Raw genomic sequence first — 27,645 nt, forward strand, 5'->3', positions numbered from 1 at the left:
TGCTATTGTTTCCACTAATAGTTATATTCAAGACTGCCTAGTTAGTCTGTCTAGTAAGGAAACTGGTCTTCCGTAGACAGGGGTTATGTAAGCATTACAATTCATTGATTCCTGCCCGAGCTAAGCCTCTATAAAAAATTATTTGCCATTCTAGGGTAACTTAGCATAAGTTAACTTTAACAGTCGCGAGGATCGTGTAGACCAGACAGACAGCAGATGGTCGCAGTGACCAAATACAGAATGCAGGGGTTAACGGTGGCCAACAACATGGATGCAGGGGTTGGCAGTGTATATACACGGATACACAGCTATGTAAATATACACACACCTCGGCGAATATTACAGATACCTCATGGTATATGGACACTAATACACCTCGGTGTATAATAATAAAAAACACAAGGCATCATGTATATACACATTGTGAAGAAATTATCTCCAACCCCATCCCTCGGGGGGTTGGAGAAAATTTCTCCACACAGATACACACCTTGGTGTCAGCCTTAAAAATATAAATTCCTGTTTCTCGGCCTGAATCTGAAACATTTTAAATCCCATACAATGCTTTACCAGTATAGTAATATGGACCAGCCGTATCATGTGCCTACTAATATATCTAACACTGGTGAATACAAAGTTGGTGAAACAGCTTTCATCGGATTATTAACCACGGAGGGTTAATTAATGACCTCAAGATAATCACGGAAGCTAAATGACCCGGGATAACCCAAGAAAGGCAAAAGGTGGAATTTGTTTCCGTTAAGTCCAAGCATTTTTTTAGATACGTATAGATATTAACCTATAAGAACCTTTTTACATTGTTCCAGCCATGGTATTGTAACTTTTACTTAGGTATGTATTGCTAGGTGAACAGGGGCAGAACGGCGACTTATACATCAGCCTTGCTCGAGGATCGACCCCGGGTCCTTTCCTGTGTTAGCCGAACGCTCTACCACTGAGCTAAGAATCAGCTTGGAGGTTGCTAAGGGTGGATGACTAATCGTTAACGTGATGTATGTTATGACTACCCACCCGGCCACGCTTGCTCAGCTTTTCAGAATGTAAATAGTCTTATGTAGATACAGAAAATTGAACGGTAGAATCAGTTTTGTAAGCGGAAGTGTATTTACCGCATGTGTGAAATATTTTGAATATGCACTTGCACGGCAAAATAACAACCACAATATTTGTTACAATATGTTGTATGGCGGTTATTGGAACTTGTAATGAACGTGTTCATTGAGCGAGTGAGTGGCGCCGAGGGACCAAGTGAAGATTAGGAGCAGTGAGTGTGCGAGAGTAGAGGAGGAACGTTCTTACCAGACGGAGTTGAGAGTTATAAGGACCCAGAACAAAAGATTCTTATGTGCTGTTCTGTCTTTGACTTGTGTAAGGCACTGATCGAGGATATAGGTCGTACAGATGCCCGAATAGGGTTAATATTCAAGCAAATGTATTGAAAAGAACACCAGATTAGAAGAAAGAACTATGGGTTATACCGCTATAGCGTCGCGAGTCAACGCTTTCTGTATAACCGTGGTTGTGTGATAACTTCCGCACTGTGACGGTATAAAGAAGGGACTGAACATTTTCACTGCCGGTATAAAGAAGGGATTGTGAACCTCTGCATTGTGACGGTATAAAGAAGGGACTGTACTTGTAGAGTATAGTTTTAACTGTGTTGCGTACCGAGGTAAGATTCTGAGTCAAGCACCAGCCCTAAAGTTGAAAAATATTCATAACTTATTATTAATGTTAGCGTTGGTGCTTATATAGTGTCTAGCAGCTGCCGTTTCTTGTCAAGTTTGTGTAGTACTTTGAAGTAGAAACTACTCTGATGAGCTAGTGAAATTATAATTTTAATTATCTTTTGATAATACAGTATAAGCATCACTGTTGACTGTTATGTATCATTAAAAACGTAAAGATTAGGCATATTTAGTCAGCATAGGAATATTATTAATTTTAAGTTAATAAAGGCGTCACGTCTATTAATATTTAGTTAATAAAGATGTCACTTTTAAATGTCTAATGTTTTTGACAATATTCCGTGGGCTAACATTGAAACCAGTTATCTTTAAATTAGATCTAATAGCCCACGAGGTCGGGATTAGAAAGACTGCTATTAAGTTAATTCGTTGTACATAGTAGCATATTGATTTTATGTAGTGTAAATGCGCTAAAATCTGTATGTGAAATATTCATGCGTCAGAATGATATAATTCCCTCTGTTGAGAAGTTGTTATGTATAGAAATGTAATAACTCGTTTAGTACTGGCTCTTACAAATGCCGTAAATGGTGAAATACAAGTAGAATGCTTGATGCCAGTGAAAATAAGCACCCGACTCGGTGATATAAAGTTGGCCTTGGCTTAAATAGTGACACCTGTGGGTTCAGTGACTGGTAAAGTCCTGAGCACTAGCGGCACCGGCTCTCTGCAGCAGTAGTTAAGTCTAGGTGCGTGTGGTAGGTGTGTTGAAGCTTCTTTCCTAGACCCCTCAAGGAAGGTTCCTTGATGATGGTGAGGGGCTCTTGATTTAGGAATTGGATCTGTGCTCCAGTTCCCCGAATTAAGCCTGAATGCCTTCCACATCCCCCCCAGGCGCTGTATAATTCTCCGGGTTTAGCGCTTCCCCTTGATTATAATAATAATAATAATTCTTTCCTAGAATTGTCTGGTTATGCTAGAATATTGTCACTGGAACGCTCTTGGAAATCTGAAACGCCTGGGATCATGACGGTGCTGTGTTTGCCATGAGAAACAGGAACATGATGATCAGCTTTGAGTTTTTGGTCATATTACGGTAGCTCTTTCCTCTGGATTATGCATCATCCTGTGAAAAAAAATCACTTAGCAAAATATAACTTTTCATTAACACTAGAAAAAAATAAATGAATACTTTTTTTCCTAAAAAAAAAAAAATTTTGGGGGGGGGTTTTATCTTGTAATTAGAAACTGGTGGACAGACTTTGGAAAATGGAAATGCTGAAAAAAGGCTAAGCTTGAATTTCGTGGACAAGCTAAAGAACATTGTACTTGGTAAATTCTCTTCCTTGTAACTAGAAAGTAAGATATAATGTAAATGGTTTAATAAACCGATAAGTTGAAGAATTGGACACTTGCAATATTTGGGAATCTTTGTTGTGGAAACGTTTCACCAGCAAGTGGGTTCCTCTGTACCGAACTCATGAAGTCACTTGTTGGCGAAATGTTTTCACAATAAAAAAATCCCCAGTGTTGCAAGTGTCTAATTCTAGAAAGTAAGAGTTTATAACCCGGATGTGAAAATTATCGTGAAACGTAATGCAACTAAGCCTTTATTTTGAACTTCCCCTCGTTCAGGATTGAGCTTTATCAAGACTGTAATACAGCTCAAGTCCGAGAAAAATCTCAAATGGTGCTCTGTATTAAGTGTTGCCCTATTCACCAACAATTATCTTTTTGTAACCCGAAATAAACCTGTTCCAGACACAGTAAGGTCGGATAGGTAACGAGAGCCCTCCCCCCCTAAAAAAAATGTTGGATATGCTACGAAGGGGTTAATGAGGCTGGATACGCCACGAAGCTATTACAGTGAGGTTGGATAAGCTATGAATGTTAGTCATGAGGAGAGCTACGGCAGGGAACGCCAGTCATGAGGAGAGAGACGTCAGGAGACGCGTCATGAGTGATACGTTAGGACGGTGTTTTCACTGATTTTGGAAAGACTTCGTTGAGTGTGAGCGGATGTTGATTTTTAAGATTGATACTTTGTTTCATACAGTTTTAGGGTACATTATCTATAAATTATTGATAACACGTATGATAACTGGTGCTCTAGAGTATTTCAGCTTGAAGACTAAGACATGTGCAACGCTTAAGTATCATTGTCGAAACGTTTCGCCTGAGTAGCAGGTTTCTTCAGTCGGTTACTGGTGATTATAATACTAAAGAGAGAAATGTAGAGGTAATTTTGAGGTGGCCAGTCCCTCAACCTGTATCTTAAATATGGGGAAGGACTGATCACCTCAAAATGACCTCTTCACTTCTGTCTCCAGTGTCATATTTGCTTGTATTCGATTGAAGAAGCCTTTTGTGCAGATTATTATTATCATTATTATTATTTTCAAAGGTGTTAAACCTGCCATGTGCTATTGCATGTTGTTGCTTCCTTTCATTATTATTATTTTTTTATTAACACCGGCCGATTCCCACCAAGGCAGGGTGGCCCGAAAAAGAAAAACTTGCACCATCATTCACTCCATCACTGTCTTGCAGAAGGGTACTTTACACTACAGTTTTTAAACTGCAACATTAACACCCCTCCTTCAGAGTGCAGGCACTGTACTTCCCATCTCCAGGACTCAAGTCCGGCCTGCCGGTTTCCCTGAATCCCTTCATAAATGTTACCTTGCTCACACTCCAACAACACGTCAAATATTAAAAAACATTTGGCCCGGTGGCCTGGTGACTAAAGCTCCCGCTTCACACGGAGGGCCCTGGTTCGATTCCCGGTGGGTGGAAACATTTCGACACGTTTCTTTACAACTGTTGTCCTGTTCACCTAGCAGCAAATAGGTACCTGGGTGTTAGTCGACTGGTGTGGGTCGCATCCTGGGGGACAAGATTAAGGACCCCAATGGAAATAAGTTAGACAGTCCTCGATGACGCACTGACTTTCTTGGGTTATCCTGGGTGGCTAACCCTCCGGGGTTAAAAATCCGAACGAAATCTTATCTTATCCATTCACTCCTATTAAACACGCTCACGCATGCCCGCTGGAAGTCCAAGCCCCTCGCACACAAAACCTCCTTTACCCCCTCCCTCCAACCTTTCCTAGGCCAACCCCTACCCCGCCTTCCTTCCACTACAGACTGATACACTCTTGAAGTCATTCTGTTTCGCTCCATTCTCTCTACATGTCCAAACCACCTCAACAACCCTTCCTCAGCCCTCTGGACAACAGTTTTGGCAATCCTCCTCCTAACTTCCAAACTACGAATTCTCTGCATTATATTCACACCACACATTGCCCTCAGACATGACATCTCCACTGCCTCCAGCCTTCTCCTCACTGCAACATTCATCACCCATGCTTCACACCCATATAAGAGCGTTGGTAAAACTATACTCTCATACATTCCCCTCTTTGCCTCGAAGGACAAAGTTCTTTGTCTCCACAGACTCCAAAGTGCACCGCTCACCCTTTTCCCCTCATCAGTTTTATGATTCACCTCTTCTTTCATAGACCCATCCGCTGACACGTCCACTCCCAAATATCTGAATACATTCACCTCCTCCATACTCTCTCCCTCCAATCTTATATCCAGTCTTTCATCACCTATTCTTTTTGTTATCCTCATAACCTCACTCTTTACTGTATTCACTTTTAATTTTCTTCTTTTACATACCGTACCAAATTCATCCACCAACCTCTGCAACTTCTCTTCAGAATCTCCCAAGAGCACAGTGTCATCAGCAAAGAGCAACTGTGACAACTCCCACTTTGTGTGATTCTTTATCTTTTAACTCCACGCCTCTCGCCAAGACCCTCGCATTTACTTCTCTTACAACCCCATCTATAAATATATTAAACAACCATGGTGACATCACACATCCTTGTCTAAGGCCTACTTTTACTGGGAAATAATCTCCCTCTTTCCTACATACTCTAACTTGAGCCTCACTATCCTCGTAAAAACTCTTCACTGCTTTCAGTAACCTACCTCCTATACCATATATCTGCCACATTGCCCCATATCCACCCTGTCATACACCTTTTCCAAATCCATAAATGCCACAAAAGCCTCTTTAGCCTTATCTAAATACTGTTCACGTATATGTTTCACTGTAAACACCTGGTCCACACACCCCCTACCTTTCCTAAAGCCTCCTTGTTCATCTGCTATCCTATTCTCCGTCTTACTCTTAATTCTTTCAATAATAACTCTACCATACACTTTACCAGGTATACTCAACAGACTTATCCCCCTATAATTTTTGCACTCTCTTTTGTCCCCTGTGCCTTTATATAAAGGAACTATGCATGCTCTTTGCCAATCCCTAGGTACCTTACCCTCTTCCATACATTTATTAAATAATTGCACCAACCACTCCAAAACTATATCCCCACCTGCTTTTAACATTTCTATCTTTATCCCATCAATCCCAGCTGCCTTACCCCCTTTCATTTTACCTACTGCCTCACGAACTTCCCCCACACTCACAACTGGCTCTTCCTCACTCCTACAAGATGTTATTCCTCCTTGCCCTATACACGAAATCACAGCTTCCCTATCTTCATCAACATTTAACAATTCCTCAAAATATTCCCTCCATCTTCCCAATACCTCTAACTCTTCCTTTCATGTGAGCGTTAATATGTTTATTATCACTGATTAATATTGTTTGCAATTTTTTAAGTACAATACAATGTGGTTACACTCAAATGGTCCCTTGTTATTATTACATTCTTGGGGGAAGCGCTAAATCCATAGGGATCATAAAGCGCCTGGGGATCTGGAGACAATTAGGATTCATCCAAAAGGAAGGATAGCTCCAAGACCATGGATCAGAAGTCCTTTACAAGCATCAAGGTTTCTGTGCCACACAAATGAACACCTTGTTTTAATTAATTACAGATCATTATTTTTATATTTTAACGAATACTATTTTTTCTGCGGGTTTCGTATACAGGAGAGATCAAACCCACGATGGCGGATGTGAGGGTACAGCTCAACAATGCCACCAACGGTGCTGGCAGAGTGCTGGCTGCTGGTGCTGCTGGGGCCAAGCAGGTGACCAAGCAGGTAAGCTTCCCTCCCTTCTGTGAACAACACAAAAATGTGCAGTTCCCTTGAAGAATTACACATGTGCACGTGTCTTAATTCATCTTGTCCAGTAGATATAATTCTCTTGGTGCCCGGCCATGTTGTCCTGGGAAGTGAACGGGCACATGCTGAGGCAAAGGCTGCTGTAGCTGAGTTAACTCCGTAGTGGTAGTAGTAGTATTAGTCCTGGGGAGTGCTAAACCCTTGGGACTCAAAGCACCTTTTGGAATGAGATACATTTAGATTCAGTCCAGGGAAGGGGAGGGCAGGTTCAATTCTTTGAATCAAAAGCCCCTCACGGCATCAAAGAACCTCCCTTGAGGGGTAGCTCCATAGCAGACTTCTGCCTCAGTGACTTCTTGATTATTATTATTATTATTATTATTATTATTATTATGATAATAATAATAATAATAATCATCATCAAAAAGAAGCGCTAAGCCACAAAGTGACTTCTTGAATCTCATACATAGATATGACCTTGGGAAGTGGTGGGCCCAGTGGACCCTGCAGACGAGAAGTAGGTTATTATGGATTGACAAGTTGTGGGTATTTAGTCTTCCTACAGCAGGAAGCAGAGCTCTCAGACGACTGTCAGTTGATCACGCGCACGCACGCACGCACGCACGCACGCACGCACGCACGCACGCACGCACGCACGCACGCACGCACGCACGCACGCACGCACACACACACACACACACACACACACACACACACACACACACACACACACACACACACACACACACACACACACAGGAGATTTAAGGAAGTTTTTACAGTAGAGACAGGAAGGGCTGTGGGAAGACAGCACAGAAGGGAACATCAAGAGGGAATATACCAACAAGTGTTGGATGACATACAAACAACTGAGGAGGAGGTGAAGAACCTCTTAAGTGACCTTGACACCTCAAAGGCGATGGGACCGGACATTTCCCCATGGGTCCTTAGAGAAGGAGCAGAGATGCTGTGCGTGCCTCTAACCACAATCTTCAACACATCCCTTGAAACTGGGCAACTACCTGAGAAATGGAAGACAGCTAATGTAGTCCCCATATTTAAGAAAGGAAACAGAAATGAGGCACTAAACTACAGACCTGTGTCTCTGACATGTATTGTGTGCAAAGTCATGGAGAAGATTATCAGGAGGAGAGTGGTCGAACACCTGGAAAGGAACAAGATTATAAATGAAAACCAGCATGGATTCATGGAAGGCAAATCCTGTATCACAAACCTCCTGGAGTTTTATGACAAGGTAACAGAAGTAAGACACGAGAGAGAGGGGTGGGCAGATTGCGTTTTCCTAGACTGCAGGAAGGCCTTTGACACAGTTCCCCACAAGAGATTAGTGCAGAAGCTGGAGGATCAGGCGCATGTAAAAGGGAGGGCACTGCAATGGATAAGGGAATACCTGACTTGGAGGCAGCAGCGAGTCATGGTACGTGAAGAGGTATCACAGTGGGCGCCTGTTACGAGCGGGGTCCCACAGGGGTCAGTTCTAGGACCAGTGCTATTTTTGCTATATGTGAACGACATGATGGAAGGAATAGACTCTGAAGTGTCCCTGTTCGCAGATGACGTGAAGTTGATGAGAAGAATTAAATCGGACGAGGATGGGGCAGGACTGCAAAGAGACCTGGACAGGCTGGACATGTGGTCCAGTAACTGGCTTCTCAAATTCAATCCAGCCAAATGCAAAGTCATGAAGATTGGGGAGGGGCAAAGAAGACCGCAGACAGAGTATAGGCTAGGTGGACAAAGACTACAGACCTCACTCAGGGAGAAAGACCTTGGGGTGACCATAACACCGAGCACATCACCGGAGGCACACATCAACCAAATAACTGCTGCAGCATACGGGCGCCTGGCAAACCTGAGAATAGCATTCCGATACCTTAATAAGGAATCGTTCAAGACACTGTACACTGTGTATGTTAGGCCCATACTGGAGTATGCAGCACCAGTCTGGAACCCACACCTGGTCAAGCACGTCAAGAAGTTAGAGAAAGTACAAAGGTTTGCAACAAGGCTAGTCCCAGAGCTCAAGGGAATGTCGTACGAGGAAAGGTTAAGGGAAATCGGACTGACGACACTGGAGGACAGAAGGGTCAGGGGAGACATGATAACGACATACAAGATACTGTGGGGAATAGACAAGGTGGACAGAGATAGGATGTTTCAGAGAGGGGACACAGGGACAAGGGGTCACAACTGGAAGCTGAAGACTCAGATGAGTCAGAGGGACGTTAGGAAGTATTTCTTCAGTCATAGAGTTGTCAGCAAGTGGAATAGCCTAGCAAGTGAAGTAGTGGAGGCAGGAACCATACATAGTTTTAAGAAGAGGTATGACAAAGCTCAGGAAGCAGAGAGAGAGAGGACCCAGTAGCGATCAGTGAAGAGGCGGGGCCAGGAGCTGAGTCTCGACCCCTGCAACCACAATTAGGTGAGTACAATTAGGTGAGTACACACACACACACACACACACACACACACACACAGCACACAGCACACATGCAGCACCAGTTTGGAATCCACACCTAGTCAAGCACGTCAAGAAATTAGAGAAAGTGCAAAGGTTTGCAACAAGACTAGTCCCAGAGCTACGGGGATTGTCCTATGAAGAAAGGTTGAGGGAAATCGGCCTGACGACACTGGAGGACAGGAGGGTCAGGGGAGACATGATAACGACATATAAAATACTGCGCGGAATAGACAAGGTGGACAAAGACGGGATGCTCCAGAGAAGGGACACAGAAACAAGAGGTCACAATTGGAAGTTGAAGACTCAGATGAATCAAAGGGATGTTAGGAAGTATTTCTTCAGTCATAGCGTAGTCAGGCCGCGGAATAGCCTAGAAAGTGATGTAGTGGAGGCGGGAACCATACACAGTTTTAAGGCGAGGTATGATAAAGCTCATGGGGCAGGGAGAGAGAGGACCTAGTAGCAATCAGTGAAGAGGCAGGGCCAGGAGCTATGACTCGACCCCTGCAACCACAAATAGGTGAGCACACACACACACACACAGGATGTTCCAGAGATGGGACACAGCAACAAGGGGACACAGTTGGAAGTTGAAGACACAGATGAATCACAGGGATGTTAGGAAGTATTTCTTCAGTCATAGAGTAGTCAGGAAGTGGAATAGTTTGGGAAGCGATGTTGTGGAGGCAGGATCCATACATAGCTTTAAGCAGAGGTATGATAAAGGTCACAGTTCAGGGAGAGTGACCTAGTAGCGACCAGTGAAGAGGCGGGGCCAGGAGCTAGGACTCGACCCCTGCAACCTCAACTAGGTGAGTACACACACACACACACACACACACACCCTGATGACACTGGAGGACAGGAGAGATAGGGGGGGGACATGATAACGACATACAAAATACTGAGAGGAATTGACAATGTGGACAACTAGGTGAGTACACACACACATACTGCTTGGAATAGATAAGGTAGACAGAGACAGGATGTTCCAGAGAGAGGACACAGAAACAAGGGGTCACAATTGGAAGCTGAAGACTCAGACGAGTCACAGAGATGTTAGGAAGTATTTCTTCAGTCATAGAGTCATCAGGAAGTGGAATAGCCTAGCAAGTGATGTAGTGGAAGCAGGAACCATACATAGCTTTAAGATGAGGTATGACAAAGCTCAGAAAGCAGAGAGAGAGAGAGGACCTAGTAGCGATCAGTGAAGAGGCAGGGCCAGGAGCTGAGTCTCGGCATCTGCAACCACAATTAGGCAAGTACAGCATACGGGCACCTGGAAAACCAAAGAACAGCATTCCGACATCTAAATAAGGAGTCAATCAAGACCCTGTACACTGTGAATGTTAGGCCCATATTTGAATATGCAACACCAGTTTGGAACCCTTACCTAGCCAAGCATGTAAGGTAACTAGAGAAAGTGCAGATGTTTGCAACAAGATTAGTCCCAGAGCTAAGGGATATGTCCTACGAGGAGAGGTTAAGGGAAATCGACCTGACGACACTGGAAGACAGGAGAGATAGGGAGGATATGATAACGACATATAAAATACTGAGAGGTATAAACAAGGTGGACAGAGGCAGAGGCGTTGCTTGGGTTGGTGTCACCCAGGGTGGCATCTTTGGTGTTGCCCCCATGAAATCCAAGGGCAGGGGGATGGGGGAGTAAACTCCAGTTACATCACTGTTGCATGACCAGTGACTAATGTTTAGCAATGAGAACATTTGAGGGCCATAAACCGAACTTTATTAATGATAAAATAAATAATCGTAGTAATATTGAGGAAACAAACTCAAATACCACTTTGAGTATAGGCAACAGATCCTACATTTATTCATCTTCAACAATGAAAAAAAACTTGAAAAATAAAGAAAAACACTGGTTCCAATTTGACCTTGAGTACAGGTAGCATCTCGGTGAATCTGATGTTTCATAACCTTGCCTTCAATACTGCAAAATCATCTATCACATCAACAGAATCAATGATTTTCCCCTATATAGGCCTATTTGTACTCTGTAATCCTATAATAGGCTATATAGAAATGAAGGATTTTTCTCTTATGTTGCTGCAGCACTGTTTTGGTCATTAGTTTTACTTTCTTTAGAGGCTCTATGGTGTCACCCACCCCTGGTGACACCATTTAGGGGGGTAACCCCACAACACATTGTCCTGCCTCAAGACACAACACATGCTAGTTAGCATATCGTTAAAGAAAGCAGTATCAGTACTAACTCGCAAATCTATTTATAAAGTGAGGGTTGTCTCAAGTATTTGCAGTACTTAAGTTGTAGAAGAGAAATAAGAGTAAACAAAGATACACATACCGAAAACAGATACAAAGAATGAGACAATTGTATCTTTGATGTGAGGATGAGAGAGCTCTAGTAAGAGATAGTGGTGCCTCCATAACCTTAACTACATGGTAATGATGCTGTGTGTAAGTCAAGGTCAACTACTATTATTATTTATGAGGAAGACAACCTGTGAGGGTTAATATAGTGCCTAGGGAATGGGAGATAATTGGGCTTGATCCAAGGAAACAAAAGGTAGTTTCAGTGCCTTGGAGTAAAAAACCCTTCACTAGCATTAAGCCACCTTTCACCCTTCAAGGATACCATAAGTTATATAACATAGGTTTTATTTTTTTATGTGCTTTTAGAGTTGCCTTTGATTTAATGAGTACTAGTGAGTAACTTATGATATGGAATAAGACACTTGTGCACCATTGTGAGATGGGAATGTAGCACAAGTGTCTTATTCTTCAATTTGTCAGTTTTTTAAACCAATGTATTTACTGGATTGTACCATAATACATTATATAGCTTGTATTATGATTATTGAGAAAATTAGTTACATCTGTTGGCTTAGGGTGTATTTATTGCAGAGATTCAGCAACTCGTGTGTGTGACTTCATCTGAGCTGCCTCCAGGAAGTATCTTTACTATAACATTATTTGCTACATTCTTCCATTTTGAATGACTTAGACCAAGATCACTTACCAGCAAGATAAGTAAAAGAGGCCTCAACATCCATTAGTAACTCATGCTCTGCAATTTTATACTCCTTATAGGGTTCACATGGAAATGAGGACACCAAAAAGAATCAGAGCAAATTTCTTCCACCTCCAGTATTTAGAAGTTTTCTTGTTTTTCCTCAGGTGCCACATGAAATGCTTTCAAACACCAGTTTAAAGTTTAGCCTTGTGAGGATGCTTGTGTGACTGCCTTCAAGAAGATCATTTTTAACATAGTTATTACAAATGTTTCTCACATTATATTGCTGATATTGAATTTTCTTTAACACATCAGTTGTTTCCCACAAAGGCAGTGACCAAAAAAAAAAAAAAAAAAAAAAAAAAAATTGTCCAAGAAAGCCTGTCAGGGGTAGAAGTAAAAGCGAGTTCATATCCAGCCCATCCAAATGGATATTATGATGTTCTAAACATTAATAGTAAAAATTAGATTGTTTTTCACTGTTATTTGTAATAGTGTAGTTCAATTGTAGGATGAAAACTACAAGACTGTTGTATATGAGATTATTATAGAGGAATACACTTGACTCATTCATCCTTTTTCACTTTGTTAATTTGCTTTAATCTCCAGATTTGTTGATTTGTTAATTTTTTTCTCAATAAACTGGTCATATCCCACCGAGGCAGAGTGACCTAAAAAGAAAAACGAAAGTTTTTCTTATTAAATTTAGTGATTTATACAGGAGAAGGAGTTAATAGCCCCTTGCTCCTGGCATTTTAGTCGCCTCTTACAAAACGCAGCAATCTTACCGTCATGTAAAACAATTACAGGTTTCCATTTCACACTCACTTGGCAGGACTGTAGTATGTACTTCCCTGGGTGGTTGTTGTCTACCAACCTACTACCTAGGACTCGTTAAATTAAATTTGACCAATTGTTATTCCAGGACTACATAAATCCTTGACTGATTTGGCATAACCACTTGGTACATCATCAACCACTTGGTACATCATCAACCACTCACTACACAGCTCTCAGTACATCAGCAACCTCTCATTCCACTATTTAAGGATCATATCAACCTCTTTAGTGTTTCACTACACCAAAACCACATCAACCTTTCGCTCCAAGGCTTCACTACACAAGGACCACAACCTATCACTCCAATACTCAACTACACAAAGACCACATCAACCACTCCAGTATTCACAGGACAACAGAAAATGTTCAGAAAATTAAGCCCAGAGGGTTAATAACATGATAACCCAATAAAGTCAGGCATTGTGATCTATTTCCTTAGGAGTCTATAGGTTGTACCAAAGAATGTAACTTGGTGACTAGCCTAATATTCAGGTATCCATTTACTGCTAAGTGAACAGGGATAGCCAGTGTTAGACTTCTCTCAATGTCTTACACCACCCAGGATTGAACCCAGGTATGTACATACTTGGATTGTTAGATGAATACTCTATACTGAGCTGTGAGGTGTTACATCCTATCGGCTAGTTTTGTTACTGGGTGTGTCTTTCATTCCCATCCTCTGGGCAATAATCAAACTACAGTGGACCCCCGCTTAACGATCACCTCCAAATGCGACCAATTATGTAAGTGTATTTATGTAAGTGCGTTTGTACGTGTATGTTTGGGGGTCTGAAATGGACTAATCTACTTCACAATATTCCTTATGGGAAAAAATTCGGTCAGTACTGGCACCTGAACATACTACTGGAATGAAAAAAGTTCGTTAACCGGGGGTCCACTGTACTTAGGCACATAACACTTGTTACATCACCTTCCTCACTTGTTTTCCCTTCCATATAGGAAAATGTACTTTAATTTCATTAAGAAACTCCTCATTAACTTTGCACTCCCCATAGCCTAGTGGGCAAAGCTCTTCCCTCACACCTGAGTGTCCATAGGTCAATCCCCGGCCGGGTGGAAACATTAGGCATGTTTCCTTACACCTACTGCCCCCACTCACCTATCAAGTAAGTAGGTATCCGAGTATTGGCCTACTGGTGTGAGTCACATTCAAGGGGACAAGATTGAAGGACCCTAGTGGAAATAAGACAGTCTTTGATGACTCGCTGATTTTCTCGGGTTATCCTGGGTGGGTAATCCTCTGGGTTAAAAATTCCAAACAAAATCTCATCTTATCCATGTATAGCACATTCCTTCAAAACCACAAACTTAAAGATTTACTCTTTGCAGGGAATCAAGACCCTGACACAGCCAATGGAGATGTCCAAATTTGGATGGTTTGATGTCTTGACAGCCTTGCTCTCCATGGGGATGTTCTATTTCGATGTGACATCTGATGCTCTGGTGGCATATTATATGCATGACGATCCAGAAACCAAGGCTTGGTTCCTCACCACACTCTTGCTGCTAGGTGAGGTTTTGATTTGTTTTAAAGTGATATAAAATGTAAAAATATGGATAAAGGGGGTTAGCATGAAGAGAAGTGGGGGTCCATTTGAGGGAGGTGAAGAACCTGCATGAGAAGTAAAGGACCTGAAGGGACAAAGGAAAGGGACCAGCAGAACCAGCAATGTAAAGGAGGGACCAACAGAACCAGCAGTGGTAAGGGAGAGAACTAATAGTGGTAAGGGAGGGACCAGCAGAACCAGCAGTGGTAAGGGAGGGACTAGCAGAGCCAGCAGACCTAGTAATGGTAGGGTACGGAACTATAACAGCCAACACAGAAGGATAAGAACTTTCAGATAAGGAAATGGACCTGTGGGTTTGGATAGGTAGTGTGTAGGGTGGGGGCAAGTATTGCATGATAGGGATTGTGATTACAAGAGACAAAAGTAACTCAGTTGACAACTTAATAGCTGAAAGAAGAGGTAATAGCTGAAAGAAAAGGTATGGGCAATGGCAGGTGCAAGTAATAATACAGTATGATGCACTGCTTTTCTTGGGTTATCCTGGGTGGCTAACCCTCCAGGGTTAAAAATCCAAACAAAATTGTATCTCTTATCTTACCAAGCATTTAATTGTGAGGACTTAAGTGGTATTGAGGAAATGAACCAGTGTTTAACCGTTTACTAAGCTGGTATCATTAATATAATAATGTTTTTAATAATACTCTAAAGTTTGAGGAGTACAGCTCGAATTGAACCCAGATCTCTAGCATTGATTTTCATGTTGTAATTTCAGTTTAGATTTTATGTAATGACTTTTTGTAGGTTTGGTATGGTATATGGGCATGTTATTCCATCACAGACAAATGTTGTATTACTATTATATTCATGGAGAAATGCTAAACCTATACAGGTCACAGCACCTGGAGAATGAAAAATAATAAGGAAAGATCCAATTTCTGCCTTTATGTGCCTTCAGCATTCTAAGGAGATTGAAGATGGACACAGGGGTCATTCCACACTCACTAAAAACAACAGACATAGCCCCATTCTGCAAAGGCAGTAAAGCAGTTGCAAAGAACTACAGACTGATAGCACTAACATCTCATATCATAAAAATCTTTGAAAGGGTTCTAAGAAGCAAGATCACCAACCACCTACATACCCGTCAGTTACACAACCCAGGGCAGCATTGGTTTAGAGCAGGCCGCTCCTGCCTGTCCCAGCTACTTGATCACTATGACAAGGTCCTGGATGCTATAGAGGATAAACAGAATGCAGATTTAGTATACACAGACTTTGTGAAAGCCTTCAACAAGTGCGACCACAGTGTAATAGCGCACAAAATGCATGATAAAGGAATAACAGGAAAAGTTGGTAGATGGAGCTATAACTTCCTAACAAATAGAACACAAAGAGTAATAGTAAACAGAGGCAGCTACGGTGAAAAGTTCTGTTCAACAAGTTAGAGTAAGTGCTCCCATCCTATTCTTCATCCTCATATCTGACATAGACAGAGTTGTAAGCCATAGCTTCATGTCTTCCTTTGCGGATAACACCCGAATTTCCATAACAGTGTCCTCCATCGAAGACGCAGCAAAATTCCAAGCGGACATCAACCACATCTTCAAATGGGCCACTGAAAATAATATGAAGTTCAGTGAAGAGAAATTTCAGTCATACTCAGATATGGAAAACTTGAGGAAATTAAAACTGTATCAGGGAATACAACAAATTTTAACCATACAATAGAGCAAAAAAGTAAAGTGAAGGACCTGGGAGTGATAATGTCACCTTTGAAGACCACAACAATGTACCTACTGCATCTGCTAGAAAAATGATAGGATGGATAATGAGAACCTTTAATAATACTAGGGATGCCAAGCCCATGATGATTCTCTTCAAATCACTTATCTCTAGGCTGGAATACTGCTGTACACTAACTGCCCCCTTCAAGGCTGACGAAATTGCCGACCTGAAGAGTGTACAAAGAACATTCACGGCACACATAAGTACGATGTAGCACCTAAATTACTGGGAACGGTTGAAGTCCCTTGATTTGTATTCCCTAGAACACAGGCAAGAAAGATACATGATAATATATACTTGGAAAATCCTAGAGGGCTTAGTACCAAACTTGCACACGAAAATTACTTCTGGCAGGAGATGCAACATTCCCCCAGTGAAAAACAGGGATGTCACGAGTGCACTGAGAGACAACACAATAAATGTCAGGGGCCCAAGATTGTTCAACTGCCTCCCAGCATACATAAGGGGGAATACCAATAGACCCCTGGCTGTCTTCAAGAAGGCACTGGGCAGGCACCTAAAGTAAGTACCTGACCAGCTGGGCTGTGGTTCATATGTCAGTTCGTATGCAGCCACCATGAGGCCTGGTCTCAGACTGGGCTGCAGGGGCCTTGACCCCTGAAACCCTCTCTAGGTATACTCCAGGTAAGAGCCCCTCACTAGCAATAGCAGTCCAAGTAATTTTCCACTAAATTTTTTTTAACATTTCACTGATCTGCTTAAAATGATATTCATAACTTAAGGTTTGTTTTTATTTGTATTAATAAAAATGTACCAAGAATAATGGATATATTATGGGATAATTATTTTTTTTCAGTCATACCTCTGGTGGTGGTGAATTCATTTAGTCTGTATTGGTATTGGTTTGACGAGAATATTTGTGAGTCGGAGGGAATGTGCTACAAGTTACCAAAATCCAGTCGCTGGTTATGGGCATTTAGAATTATTGCTCACATCTGTCTTCAGGGTAGCATCCTCAGGTAAATATAAGTCATAATTTTTTTAGTGATTTCATTGGTTTATGCCTAATGTTAGGGTAGATCAGAGATTGACACTGTATGAGCAGTACGGTACCTCTTAGCTTTAGTTTATATTTGCTTTATTACCCAAATGATATTTAAAAGGATAAAGCCATTCATAATTCACAGGTATATTTTCACTGGTGAATAAATGTACTGTACATTATTTTCAACATGGCAAGAAAGGCTCCTCTTGCTTGCATAGTCAGTGTTGTTCAATTTCCATCACTTTGCTGTAAAACTCATTGTATCATGTATGTAGTAATCCCCTCACTTGTGCTCATCCTTGAACTACTGCACCACTAGTAACCTGTGATATTTTTGATATCTTTCACTTTTTTGTCAAGCTCAAAATGATGCACTTCTGTCTAATCATCAATAACAGTACAACAATACAATACAACTTTTCTTTTCTGCAGTATACAAAATGTAGTTCACATGTAATAAAATATTGTTAAGCACAAAAGAAAGCCACTAGCATGCGGTCCATTTTGGGCAGACTAATCATAATGCTTTACGAAGTACTTATGAACTAGTTATAGGTTATTGAGTAGGAGTTTTTTAATAACAGAAAATATAAACCTTTTTTTATTCACATCATTTAAAGATTTCCGATTGATTTTCATTCTTTTTCTGGGTGCTGACATTTGAAGAGCAATTGATTATGAGTTATTTAAGGTATCAAATGGAGCTAAGCATATCTTTGCCAGTTCCAAGTGTTAAACACTACTTTAGAGGCAGTGCAGAACTTACTTTTGGTGAGGTCCATTCTCTTACCTGTTACCTCTGTGGTGGGTCTCCAATCCTGAATATTGCTTTCTACTTTTTAACACTTTTCTCACAGTTCACATAGCACCTGACAATGCTTATACAGTGGACCCCCGCTTAACGATCACCTCCCAGTGCGACCAATTATGTAAGTGTATTTATGTAAGTGCGTTTGTACGTGTATGTTTGGGGGTCTGAAATGGACTAATCTACTTCACAATATTCCTTATGGGAACAAATTCAAATACAATAAGTGTCAGGGGCCTGAGACTGTTCAACTGCCTCCCAGCACACATAAGGGGGATTACCAACAGACCCCTGGCAGTCTTCAAGCTGGCACTGGACAAGCACCTAAAGTCAGTTCCGGATCAGCCGGGCTGTGGCTCGTACGTTGGTTTGCGTGCAGCCAGCAGCAACAGCCTGGTTGATCAGGCTCTGATCCACCAGGAGGCCTGGTCACAGACCGGGCCGCGGGGGCGTTGACCCCCGGAACTCTCTCCAGGTAAACTCCAGTACTGGCACCTGAACATACTTCTGGAATGAAAAAATATCGTTAACCGGGGGTCCATTGTATTCGCAAAGAAATAATCATACACGTTTTTCTTCAAATTCTCCAGTAAAAGACTTATTACCTTAGTCTTTCCACTGAAATTCAACAAACACTTGTGTAAATGTCACTGTGTCACCTCATAAATCTTTAAAGAGGATTTTTTTCCATCTCTAATGAGCATTTCAGTAGATTTAAGTCAGCTGCCTTTATCTTTTAGCATGTCCATCTTTCTTCCCAGAAGTTTGTTTTTATCTTTAGCTACTCCCATTATTTGTATTCCATACAGATATGAAGGGTTATTAATGTAGATTTTTTGTGAGGACTTTATATGTTTCAGAATGCACTCTTATGTTCTACTTTTTCCAAGCTTCAGGATTTTTTGAGTACAGGTTGGCAATCACTAATCTGACAATCAGTTATCCGTTTCCATCAGTAATCCGGCACTAATTTCAGCTAGCATAATTTCAAATTTCATCATTATACTGAAATCATTATACTGGTGGAAATTTCATCATTATACTGACTCAGAAATTGTGGAGATGATTGTTAATCCACAGCAGCAAGCCAGTGGAGGAGAAAGCAGTGATGAAAATGAGAAGATGTAGCAGAAAGTCTCTCTACTGATAGGTTAATTAAGTGTATTCTAACCTAACCACACTGTAATCCAGCAGACTCACTAATCCAGCACACTACAGGTCGCAATGATGCCGGATTAGTGATGGCTAACTTGTACTGGTACTTAAATTATTTTATTTGTTTTTCTTACAGGTCATTGGATGTGATATACTATGGCATTCAGAGTGTAAGAAAAGGATCATTGGTGCCCAGCAATGACCACAATCATCACAGAAGAAATGGGACACCAGATCAAAGCAAAATTGACGAGGACCACACAGGTGTTACAAATGGTGAATAATAGCTGTTTCTTTTATAGTATTGTATTGACTCACGAAATCGTAATGACACGATTGCAAACAAACCATACCCCGGCCGGGATTCAATCCCGGGGTTCAATCCCGGCCGGGGTATGGTTTGGGATAGTATTGTATTATTATATTCATGTGGCAGCATTAAACCAGTAATGGGGAGGTTAATAGGTCATACAGTGTCTAAGGAATGAAAGGGAATTGGACTTGACCAAAGAAAGGGGGAGTACTTTTGTAGAAATCTAATGTAAAGAATTTATCTTAATTAATTATTACTTTATTGGTACACAAATATTTCACTAGCTGTCCTAATTACAGAAATATGTTAGATAAGGTTTATGCATATATATCAGAGTTTTTTGAAAATTGAAAATGGCATACATTAAATGCATACACAGTTTGGTCCCACTTATACGGCAGGTTAGGTTCCAGGCTACTGCTGGAAAGCGAACATCACCAGAAAGCAGAACACCATTTTTTTCCACTGATAAATGCATATAAATACAAGATAACAAATTTACACTAACGTATATTAAGTTAGCAATAGAACTAGGCATTAACAACAATAAAAAGTAAAATACACACACAGTACACTCATTACTTACCTTAAAATATTTGTAGTCTTAATATGGGGTTAGAGGTGAGTAATATTTATTGTAAGAAGTCAGGTGTGGGAGGTATGGTAGCCAGCCAGGCCAGCCCACCCACACGTAATATACTACAATATTTAAAGCACCACAGAGCGATAAAATGCATATACAGTACACTCATTACTTACCTTAAACAAGTTGGTTTCAAGTTGGAAAAATTCAGATTCAGGAAGGATATTGGAAAGCACTGGTTTGGTAATAGAGTTGTGGATGAATGGAACAAACTCCCGAGTACAGTTATTCAGGCTAAAATGCTGTGTAGTTTTAAAAATAGGTTAGATAAATACATGGTTGGGTGTGAGTTGGACCTGACTAGCTTGTGCTGCTGGGTCTGGTGCAGTGCTCCATCCTTGAGTGGAGGTGACCAGACTGGGTGGGTCATTGGGCTAATCCAGGGGGTGGGGGGGCATGGACCTGCTCTGCATGGGTCAGTAGGCCTGTTGCAGTGTTCCTTCTTTCTTATGTTCTTATTTTTAGTCTGAATGTAGGATGGAAGGTTTACCTGGAAAGGGTTTCAGGGGTCAATGCCCCTACGGCTCGGTCTGAGACCAGGCCTCATGGTGGATCAGGGTCTGATCAACCAGGCTATTACTGCCAGCCACATGCAAACTGACATATGAACCACAGCCTGGTTGGTCAGGTACTGACTTTAGGTGCCTGTCCAGTGCCTTCTTGAAGACAGCCAGAGGTCTGTTGGTAATCCCCCTTATGTATGCTGGGAGGCAGTTGAACAGTCTTAGGCCCCGGACACTTATTGTGTTGTCTCTCAATGTACTCGTGGCTCCCCTGCTTTTCATTGGGGAAATGTTGCATCTCCTGCCGAGTCTTTTGCTTTCATAGGGAGTGATTTTTGAGTGCAGGTTTGGTACCAATCTCTCCAGGACCTTCCAAGTGTATATTATCATGTATTTCTCTCACCTGCATTCCAAGGAATACAGATCAAGGACCTTGAACCGTTCCCAGTAATTTAGGTGCCTTATCGTGTGCTGTGAAAGTTCTTTGTACGTTCTCCAGGTATGCAATGTCGCCAGCCTTGAAGGGGACCAGTAGTGTACAGCAGTATTCCAGCCTAGAGTGAACAAGTGATTTGAATAGTCATCATGGGCTTGGCATCCCTAGTTTTGAAGGTTCTCATTATCCATCCTATCATATTTCTAGCCGATGAGATAGATACATTGATGTGGTCTTTAAAGGCGAGATCCTCTGACATTATCACTCCCAGGTCCTTCACATTTCTTTCTCGCTCTATTGCATGCTTAGAATTTGTCGTATACCCTGGTACATTTTTAATTTCCTCAAGTTTTCCGTATCTGAGTAGTTGAAATTTCTCCTCGTTGGACTTCATAAAGTTTTGAGTGGCCCATTTGAAGATTTGGTTGATGTCTGCTTGGAATCTTGCAGTGTCTTCGATGGAGGTCACTGCCATGGTAATCCAGGTGTCATCCACAAAGGAAGACACGGAGCTATGGCTTACAGCTCTGTCTATGTCAAAAATGAGGATGAGGAATAGAATGGGAGCGAGTACTGTGCCTTGTGGAACAGAGCTTTTCACCATGGCTGCCTGGGACTTTACTCTGTTTACTATTACTCTTTGTGTTCTATTTGTCAGGAAGTTATAGATCCATGTACCAACTTTACCTGTTATTCCTTTATCATTTTGTGCACTATTACACCATGATCACGCTTGTTGAGAGCTTTTGCAAATTCTGTGTATACTACATCTGTATTTTGTTTATCCTTTACAGCATCCAGGACCTTGTCATAGTGGTCCAGGAGCTGGGACAGGCAGGAGTGACCTCCTCTAAACCAGTGTTGCCCTGGGTTGTGTAATTGATGGGTGGTTGGCAATCTTGCTCTTTAAAACCCTCTCAAAGATTTTTATATTATGGGATGTTAGTGCTATCGGTCTGTAGTTCTTTGCAATTGTTTTACTGCCACCTTTGTGGAGTGGGGCTATGTCTATTGTTTTTAGTGTGTGTGGGATGACCCCTGTGTCCATGCTCCCTCTCCATAGAATGCTGAAGGCATGCTTCTTGGAATTCTTGATGAACACGGAGTTCCATGAGTCTGGGCCTGGGGCAGAGTGCATGGGCATGTATGTCATTTATTGCCTTTTCAAAGTCTTGTGGAGTTAGGATAATATCCAAGATTTTTGGGATGACCAAATTTTGGGTTTCGTTCATAAAGAATTCATTTTGATTGTCGACCCTAGTCTGGGCACTGAACACTTAGTCGTATTGGGACTTTAATGTTTCATTTCTTGGTTCTTGGCTGTCATCTGTGTATGTCCCATCCTGCCTAAGCAAGGGCCCAGTACTAGATGTTATTTTTTCCCTTAGATTTGGTATAAGAGAAGACTTTTTTTTTTTTTTTTTTTTTTTTTTTTTTTAAAATTTCCTTTATGGCTTTTAGTTCTTCCTGAGATTCTTGTCTCCTGTAAGATTCCTTCAGTGCCTCCCTTCATATTTAAGATATATTGGCCCCTCTCAGCAGCTCTGAGTAGTATTTATTTGTAGGAAGTCAGGTGTGGGAGGTATGGTAGCCAGCCAGGCAGGTCACCCACACGTAATATACTCCGATATATAAAGAGCCCTAGAGCAATAAAATGCATATACAGTACACTCATTACTTACCTTAAAATATTTGTGGTCTTAATGTAGGGTGTGAGGTGAGTAAACAAGGTAAAATGATTAAACGAGAGAGAGAAAGAGAGAACGAGTAAATGAGAGAGGAGAGAGACATGGAGGATATAAATAGACAGATGAATGCATCTGGTTTTGGTTGATACACGTTCATCTGCATGTAATATCTCATATTTATGTTAATTTATTCTACTGTGGGGTGTATGTATCATGTTTATATGTTATGTAATGTGTTTATTATATGTTTGAAAAAAATATACAGATTAATGAAAATGTTTATATTAATGTAATATCTAATGTGCCTCAGAGTGATTTATTATTGTGTATTACATATTATCATTATTAATATGGCATCCTTAAGACTTATAAGATACTTTTAGTGATTTTAATTTGTATCTGCACACCAGCACAGTGTGTAAGTTTATTTAGGTACAGGTACACGTAAGTATAATTATCAAAGTATATATAAAATATTAAATAACTTTAAAACATTTGAAATTTTGGAAAGTTTCCAGACATAATGGAGAGACACGGTTCTCACGGGACTCACAGAGAATGTAAGCAAACCGGGTGGGGTCATGGTTTCCGTATTAGAAAGTCAGGTGGGGGGACTGTATAGCGAATTTTGGTCATAATTTGAAATGTCCTTATTCGTGGAATGCTGTGAGGCGAAATGCTGTAAAGCGAGGCTCTACTGTACATAAATGTGTAGTGTATGTGCAGTTATAGCACGATTGAAGACTTGTGGCATATTTTTGTATATAACACTTCGTAAAATTAATTTAACACAATTTGCGGGAGGGGAAAAATTTTTGAGCGCTTCGCCCGCAGGATATGTACCATCCTCTGCTAGGAGTTTATATCTTTTTCTTGCCATATCTTAAATCTGCCAAGCAATCATGGCACCCAGTAGGCATACAAGTGTTGCTGCAAGTGGCAAGAAAATGTTTAAGTCTTAGAATTAACAAAGAAAATAGAGATATTAGACAAGAGATAGCCAGTGGCTGTAATGAAGCGTCACTTTGTGCACACAAAAAGAATGAGATAAATGAGTTTGTGTGATGACTTACTGATTTACTAACTTGACTTAGTGATTTGACTGACTGATTTACTGACTTCACTGATTTACTGACTTGAATGACTTACTGACTTGAGTGATTTACCAACTTGACTTAAAGTTAGACTTTTTCACTGAAGAGGATCCAGAACCGGTGTCTAGAGCAGCTGATGCCTTATCGTCAGTTGTATAGTGTACTGTGGGGTAAAATAGAACAGAACGCCATTACAGAATTTATGCACACTCCAGTACAACTATCGACTTCAATACCAGTACCTCTACCATCCAACTGAGTCCAGTAGGGCCACAGCATAACTCTCCACAATCATTCACAAACACCAACACCCACAATTTAAGGCAAGAAATAATAATATTTCTGTTGCATTTGTAATCTTAAGCAGTAAAAAAACATAATACATCATGACAATGAACTACAATTACATATTCACTTTTATTTTTGTAAGATCTGTAAGTCTAAAAAAGTTGTTTGGATTTTTGGGGCTCCCATGAACATAACCCTATTTTTTCCATAAGTTCTTCAGTTTGTCTAACACGAATTAACTAAAACGGCATTTTCAGGAACGTAACTGTATTAAACAGTGGTATACTGTAACTGTTTTATAGAAGGCTTCTTGTTATGCAAGTAAGAGATGAAGTGAAACTGCAAAATAAGTACAGTATAGGAGTTGAGTGTCTTAATATATGATTGCTTTTACTGGTATATATTCCTCAGAAAATGGTAAACCCTTAGGGGTTGTACAACATCTGGAGAGCGGTAGGTATAGTAGTCTTAAACATTTTCCACTCTGCCAGGATTGCTGTTACTGGTCTCATTAACATTTAAGATAACAGGTATATTTTTCAAACTTTTAACATTCAGTATACACTTATTTTTACATTGCCTTACTCCTGTAAAATTTTGTTTCCAGTTACCCTAAGAAAGTGGTTTCAGTATTGTCATAGCCAATCAGCCATCTCCCACCAAGGTATGGTGGCCTGAAAAAGAACTTTTGCCATCATTCACTATCGCTGTCTTGGCAGAGGTGCACTTACACTACAGTTATAAAATTGCAACATTAACACCCCTCCTTCAGAGTGCAGGCACTGTACTTCCCATCTCCAGAACTTGATTCTGGCCTGCCAGTTTCCCTGGATCCCTTCATAAATGTTACCTGCTCACACTCCAACAGCATGTCAAGTCCTAAAAACCGTTTGCCTCCATTCACCCCTAACATACTCACACATGCGTGCTAGAAGTGCAAGCCCCTCGCACACAAAACCTTCTTTACCCCCTCCCTTCAACCTTTCGTAGGCCGACCCCTACCCAGCCTCCCCTCCACTACAGATTTATACACTCGAAGTCATTCTGTTTTGTTCCAGCCTCTCTTCATCTCCAAACACTCTTAACAACCCCTTCCTCAGCCCTCTGGATAATAGTGTTGGTAATCCCGCACCTCCTCCTAATTTCCAAACTACGAATTCTCTGCACACCACACATTGCCCTCAGACATGACATCTCCACTGCCTCCAGCCTTCTCCTTGTTGCAACACTTACCACACATGCTTCACACCCGTATAAGAGTGTTGGTATAGCTATACATACTTTCATACATTCCCCTCTTTGCTTCCATGGACAAAGTGGTGCACTTAGGAGTCTCCACAGACTCCTGAATGCACCACTCACCTTTTTTCCTTCATCAGTTCTATGATTAATCTCATCTTTCATATACAATGCTGGCCAAATTAATAGTAGCATTTAGAGACATGGATGGGAAAATGTTGAAAGTGTTGTTCACAACATATTAAGATCAGAGATAATAAACGATAATAAATAATAATATTCAGATATTTGGGAGTGGACGTGTCAGCGGATGGGTCTATGAAAGATGAGGTGAATCATAGAATTGATGAGGGGAAAAGGGTGAGTGGTGCACTTAGGAGTCTCTGGAGACAAAGAACTTTGTCTTTGGAGGCAAAAAGGGGAATGTATGAGAGTAGAGTTTTATCAACGCTCTTATATGGGTGTGAAGCATGGGTGATGAATGTAGCAGCGAGGAGAAGGCTGGAGGCAGTGGAGATGTCATGTCTGAGAGCAATGTGTGGTGTGAATATAATGCAGAGAATTCGTAGTTTGGAAGTTAGGAGGAGGTGCGGGATTACCAAAACTGTTGTCCAGAGGGCTGAGGAAGGGTTGTTGAGGTGGTTCGGACATGTGGAGAGAATGGAGCGAAACAGAATAACTTCAAGAGTGTATCAGTCTGCAGTGGAAGGAAGGCGGGGTAGGGGTCGGCCTAGGAAAGGTTGGAGGGAGGGGGTAAAGGAGGTTTTGTGTGCGAGGGGCTTGGACTTCCAGCAGGCATGCGTGAGCGTGTTCGATAGGAGTGAATGGAGACAAATGGTTTTTAATACTTGACGTGCTGTTGGAGTGTGAGCAAAGTAACATTTATGAAGGGGTTCAGGGAAACCGGCAGGCCGGACTTGAGTCCTGGAGATGGGAAGTACAGTGCCTGCACTCTGGAGGGGTGTTTATGTTGCAGTTTAAAAAACTGTAGTGTAAAGCACCCTTCTGGCAAGACAGTGATGGAGTGAATGATGGTGAAAGTTTTTCTTTTTCGGGCCACCCTGCCTTGGTGGGAATCGGCCAGTGTGATAATAAAAAAATAATAATAATGAAGATCAGCAACCACCCAGGGAGGTACGTACTACTGTCCTGCCAAGTGAGTGTAAAACAAAAGCCTGTACTTGTTTTACATGATGGTAAGATTGCTGGTGTCCTTTTTCTGTCTCATACACACGCAAGATTTCAGGTACATCTTGCTACTTCTACTTACATTTAGGGCACACTACACCTGCATGTACAAGCATATATGTACACACCCTTCTAGGTTTTTTTCTATTTTTCTTACTAGTTCTTGTTTGTTTCCATTTATCTCCATGAGGAAGTGGAACAGAATTCTTCCTCCGTAAGCCATGCGTGTTGTATGAGGGTCTAAAATGCCGGGAGCAAGGGGCTAGTAACCCCTTCTCCTGTATATATTACTAAATTTAGAAGGCAAAACTTTCGTTTTTCCTTTTGGGCCACCCCACCTCAGTGGGATACGGCTGGTGCGTTGAAAGGAGAAAGATTTTACTTATTTGTAAAGGTTACAATGTGTAATTACAATTTTGGTTTCCTAAGTACAAAGAAAGCCACTATCATGCTGGGGCATTTTGGGCAGACTAATAACTACTTAAATCTAGACAAGATAAGAGTGATTAAATTTTATTAAATTCTTTATTTAATCTTATTTAATTCTTATAAACCTCCAAGGTGGAGGTTTATAAGAATAATAATCTTGAAGTTGCACATAATAAGAACAGTGCAGTGGAACCTCTACTTACGAGTTTAATCCGTTCCATGACCTTGCTCGCAACTGGATTTGCTCGTTTGCAGAGTTAGTTTTCCTCATTTAAATTAATTGAAATGGAATTAATTCATTCCAGTGGAATTCCAGGCACGAGAAAATACTTTAATAATTTCCCTAATATCAACTCTACAGCTTATTTATCTATCACAATTCATGTAATATGACATAATAAACAATA

The 27,645-nt window shown here is 41.1% G+C and overlaps 1 protein-coding gene across 6 annotated transcripts in view; it reads left to right on the forward strand.

Annotated features, from left to right (window-relative positions):
• LOC128698976 (XK-related protein 4) overlaps positions 1-27,645 on the forward strand; it is a 137,075-nt gene that overhangs the window by 80,439 nt on the left and 28,991 nt on the right. For 4 of the 6 annotated variants that reach the window (XM_070096806.1, XM_070096810.1, XM_070096807.1 and 1 more), the window contains exons 3-6: positions 6,678-6,790; positions 14,485-14,665; positions 17,266-17,428; positions 19,554-19,693. In XM_070096806.1, the coding sequence (XP_069952907.1) occupies positions 6,678-6,790; positions 14,485-14,665; positions 17,266-17,428; positions 19,554-19,693 (597 nt within the window). Of the gene's footprint in view, positions 1-1,276; positions 1,694-6,677; positions 6,791-11,409; positions 11,553-14,484; positions 14,666-17,265; positions 17,429-19,553; positions 19,694-27,645 lie in introns of those variants that run through there. The other 2 variants (XM_070096811.1, XM_070096812.1) reach the window with 2 other exon arrangements.

The sequence above is a fragment of the Cherax quadricarinatus genome, chromosome 55, assembly GCF_038502225.1.
Source record: "Cherax quadricarinatus isolate ZL_2023a chromosome 55, ASM3850222v1, whole genome shotgun sequence".
Classification (NCBI taxonomy): domain Eukaryota; kingdom Metazoa; phylum Arthropoda; class Malacostraca; order Decapoda; family Parastacidae; genus Cherax; species Cherax quadricarinatus.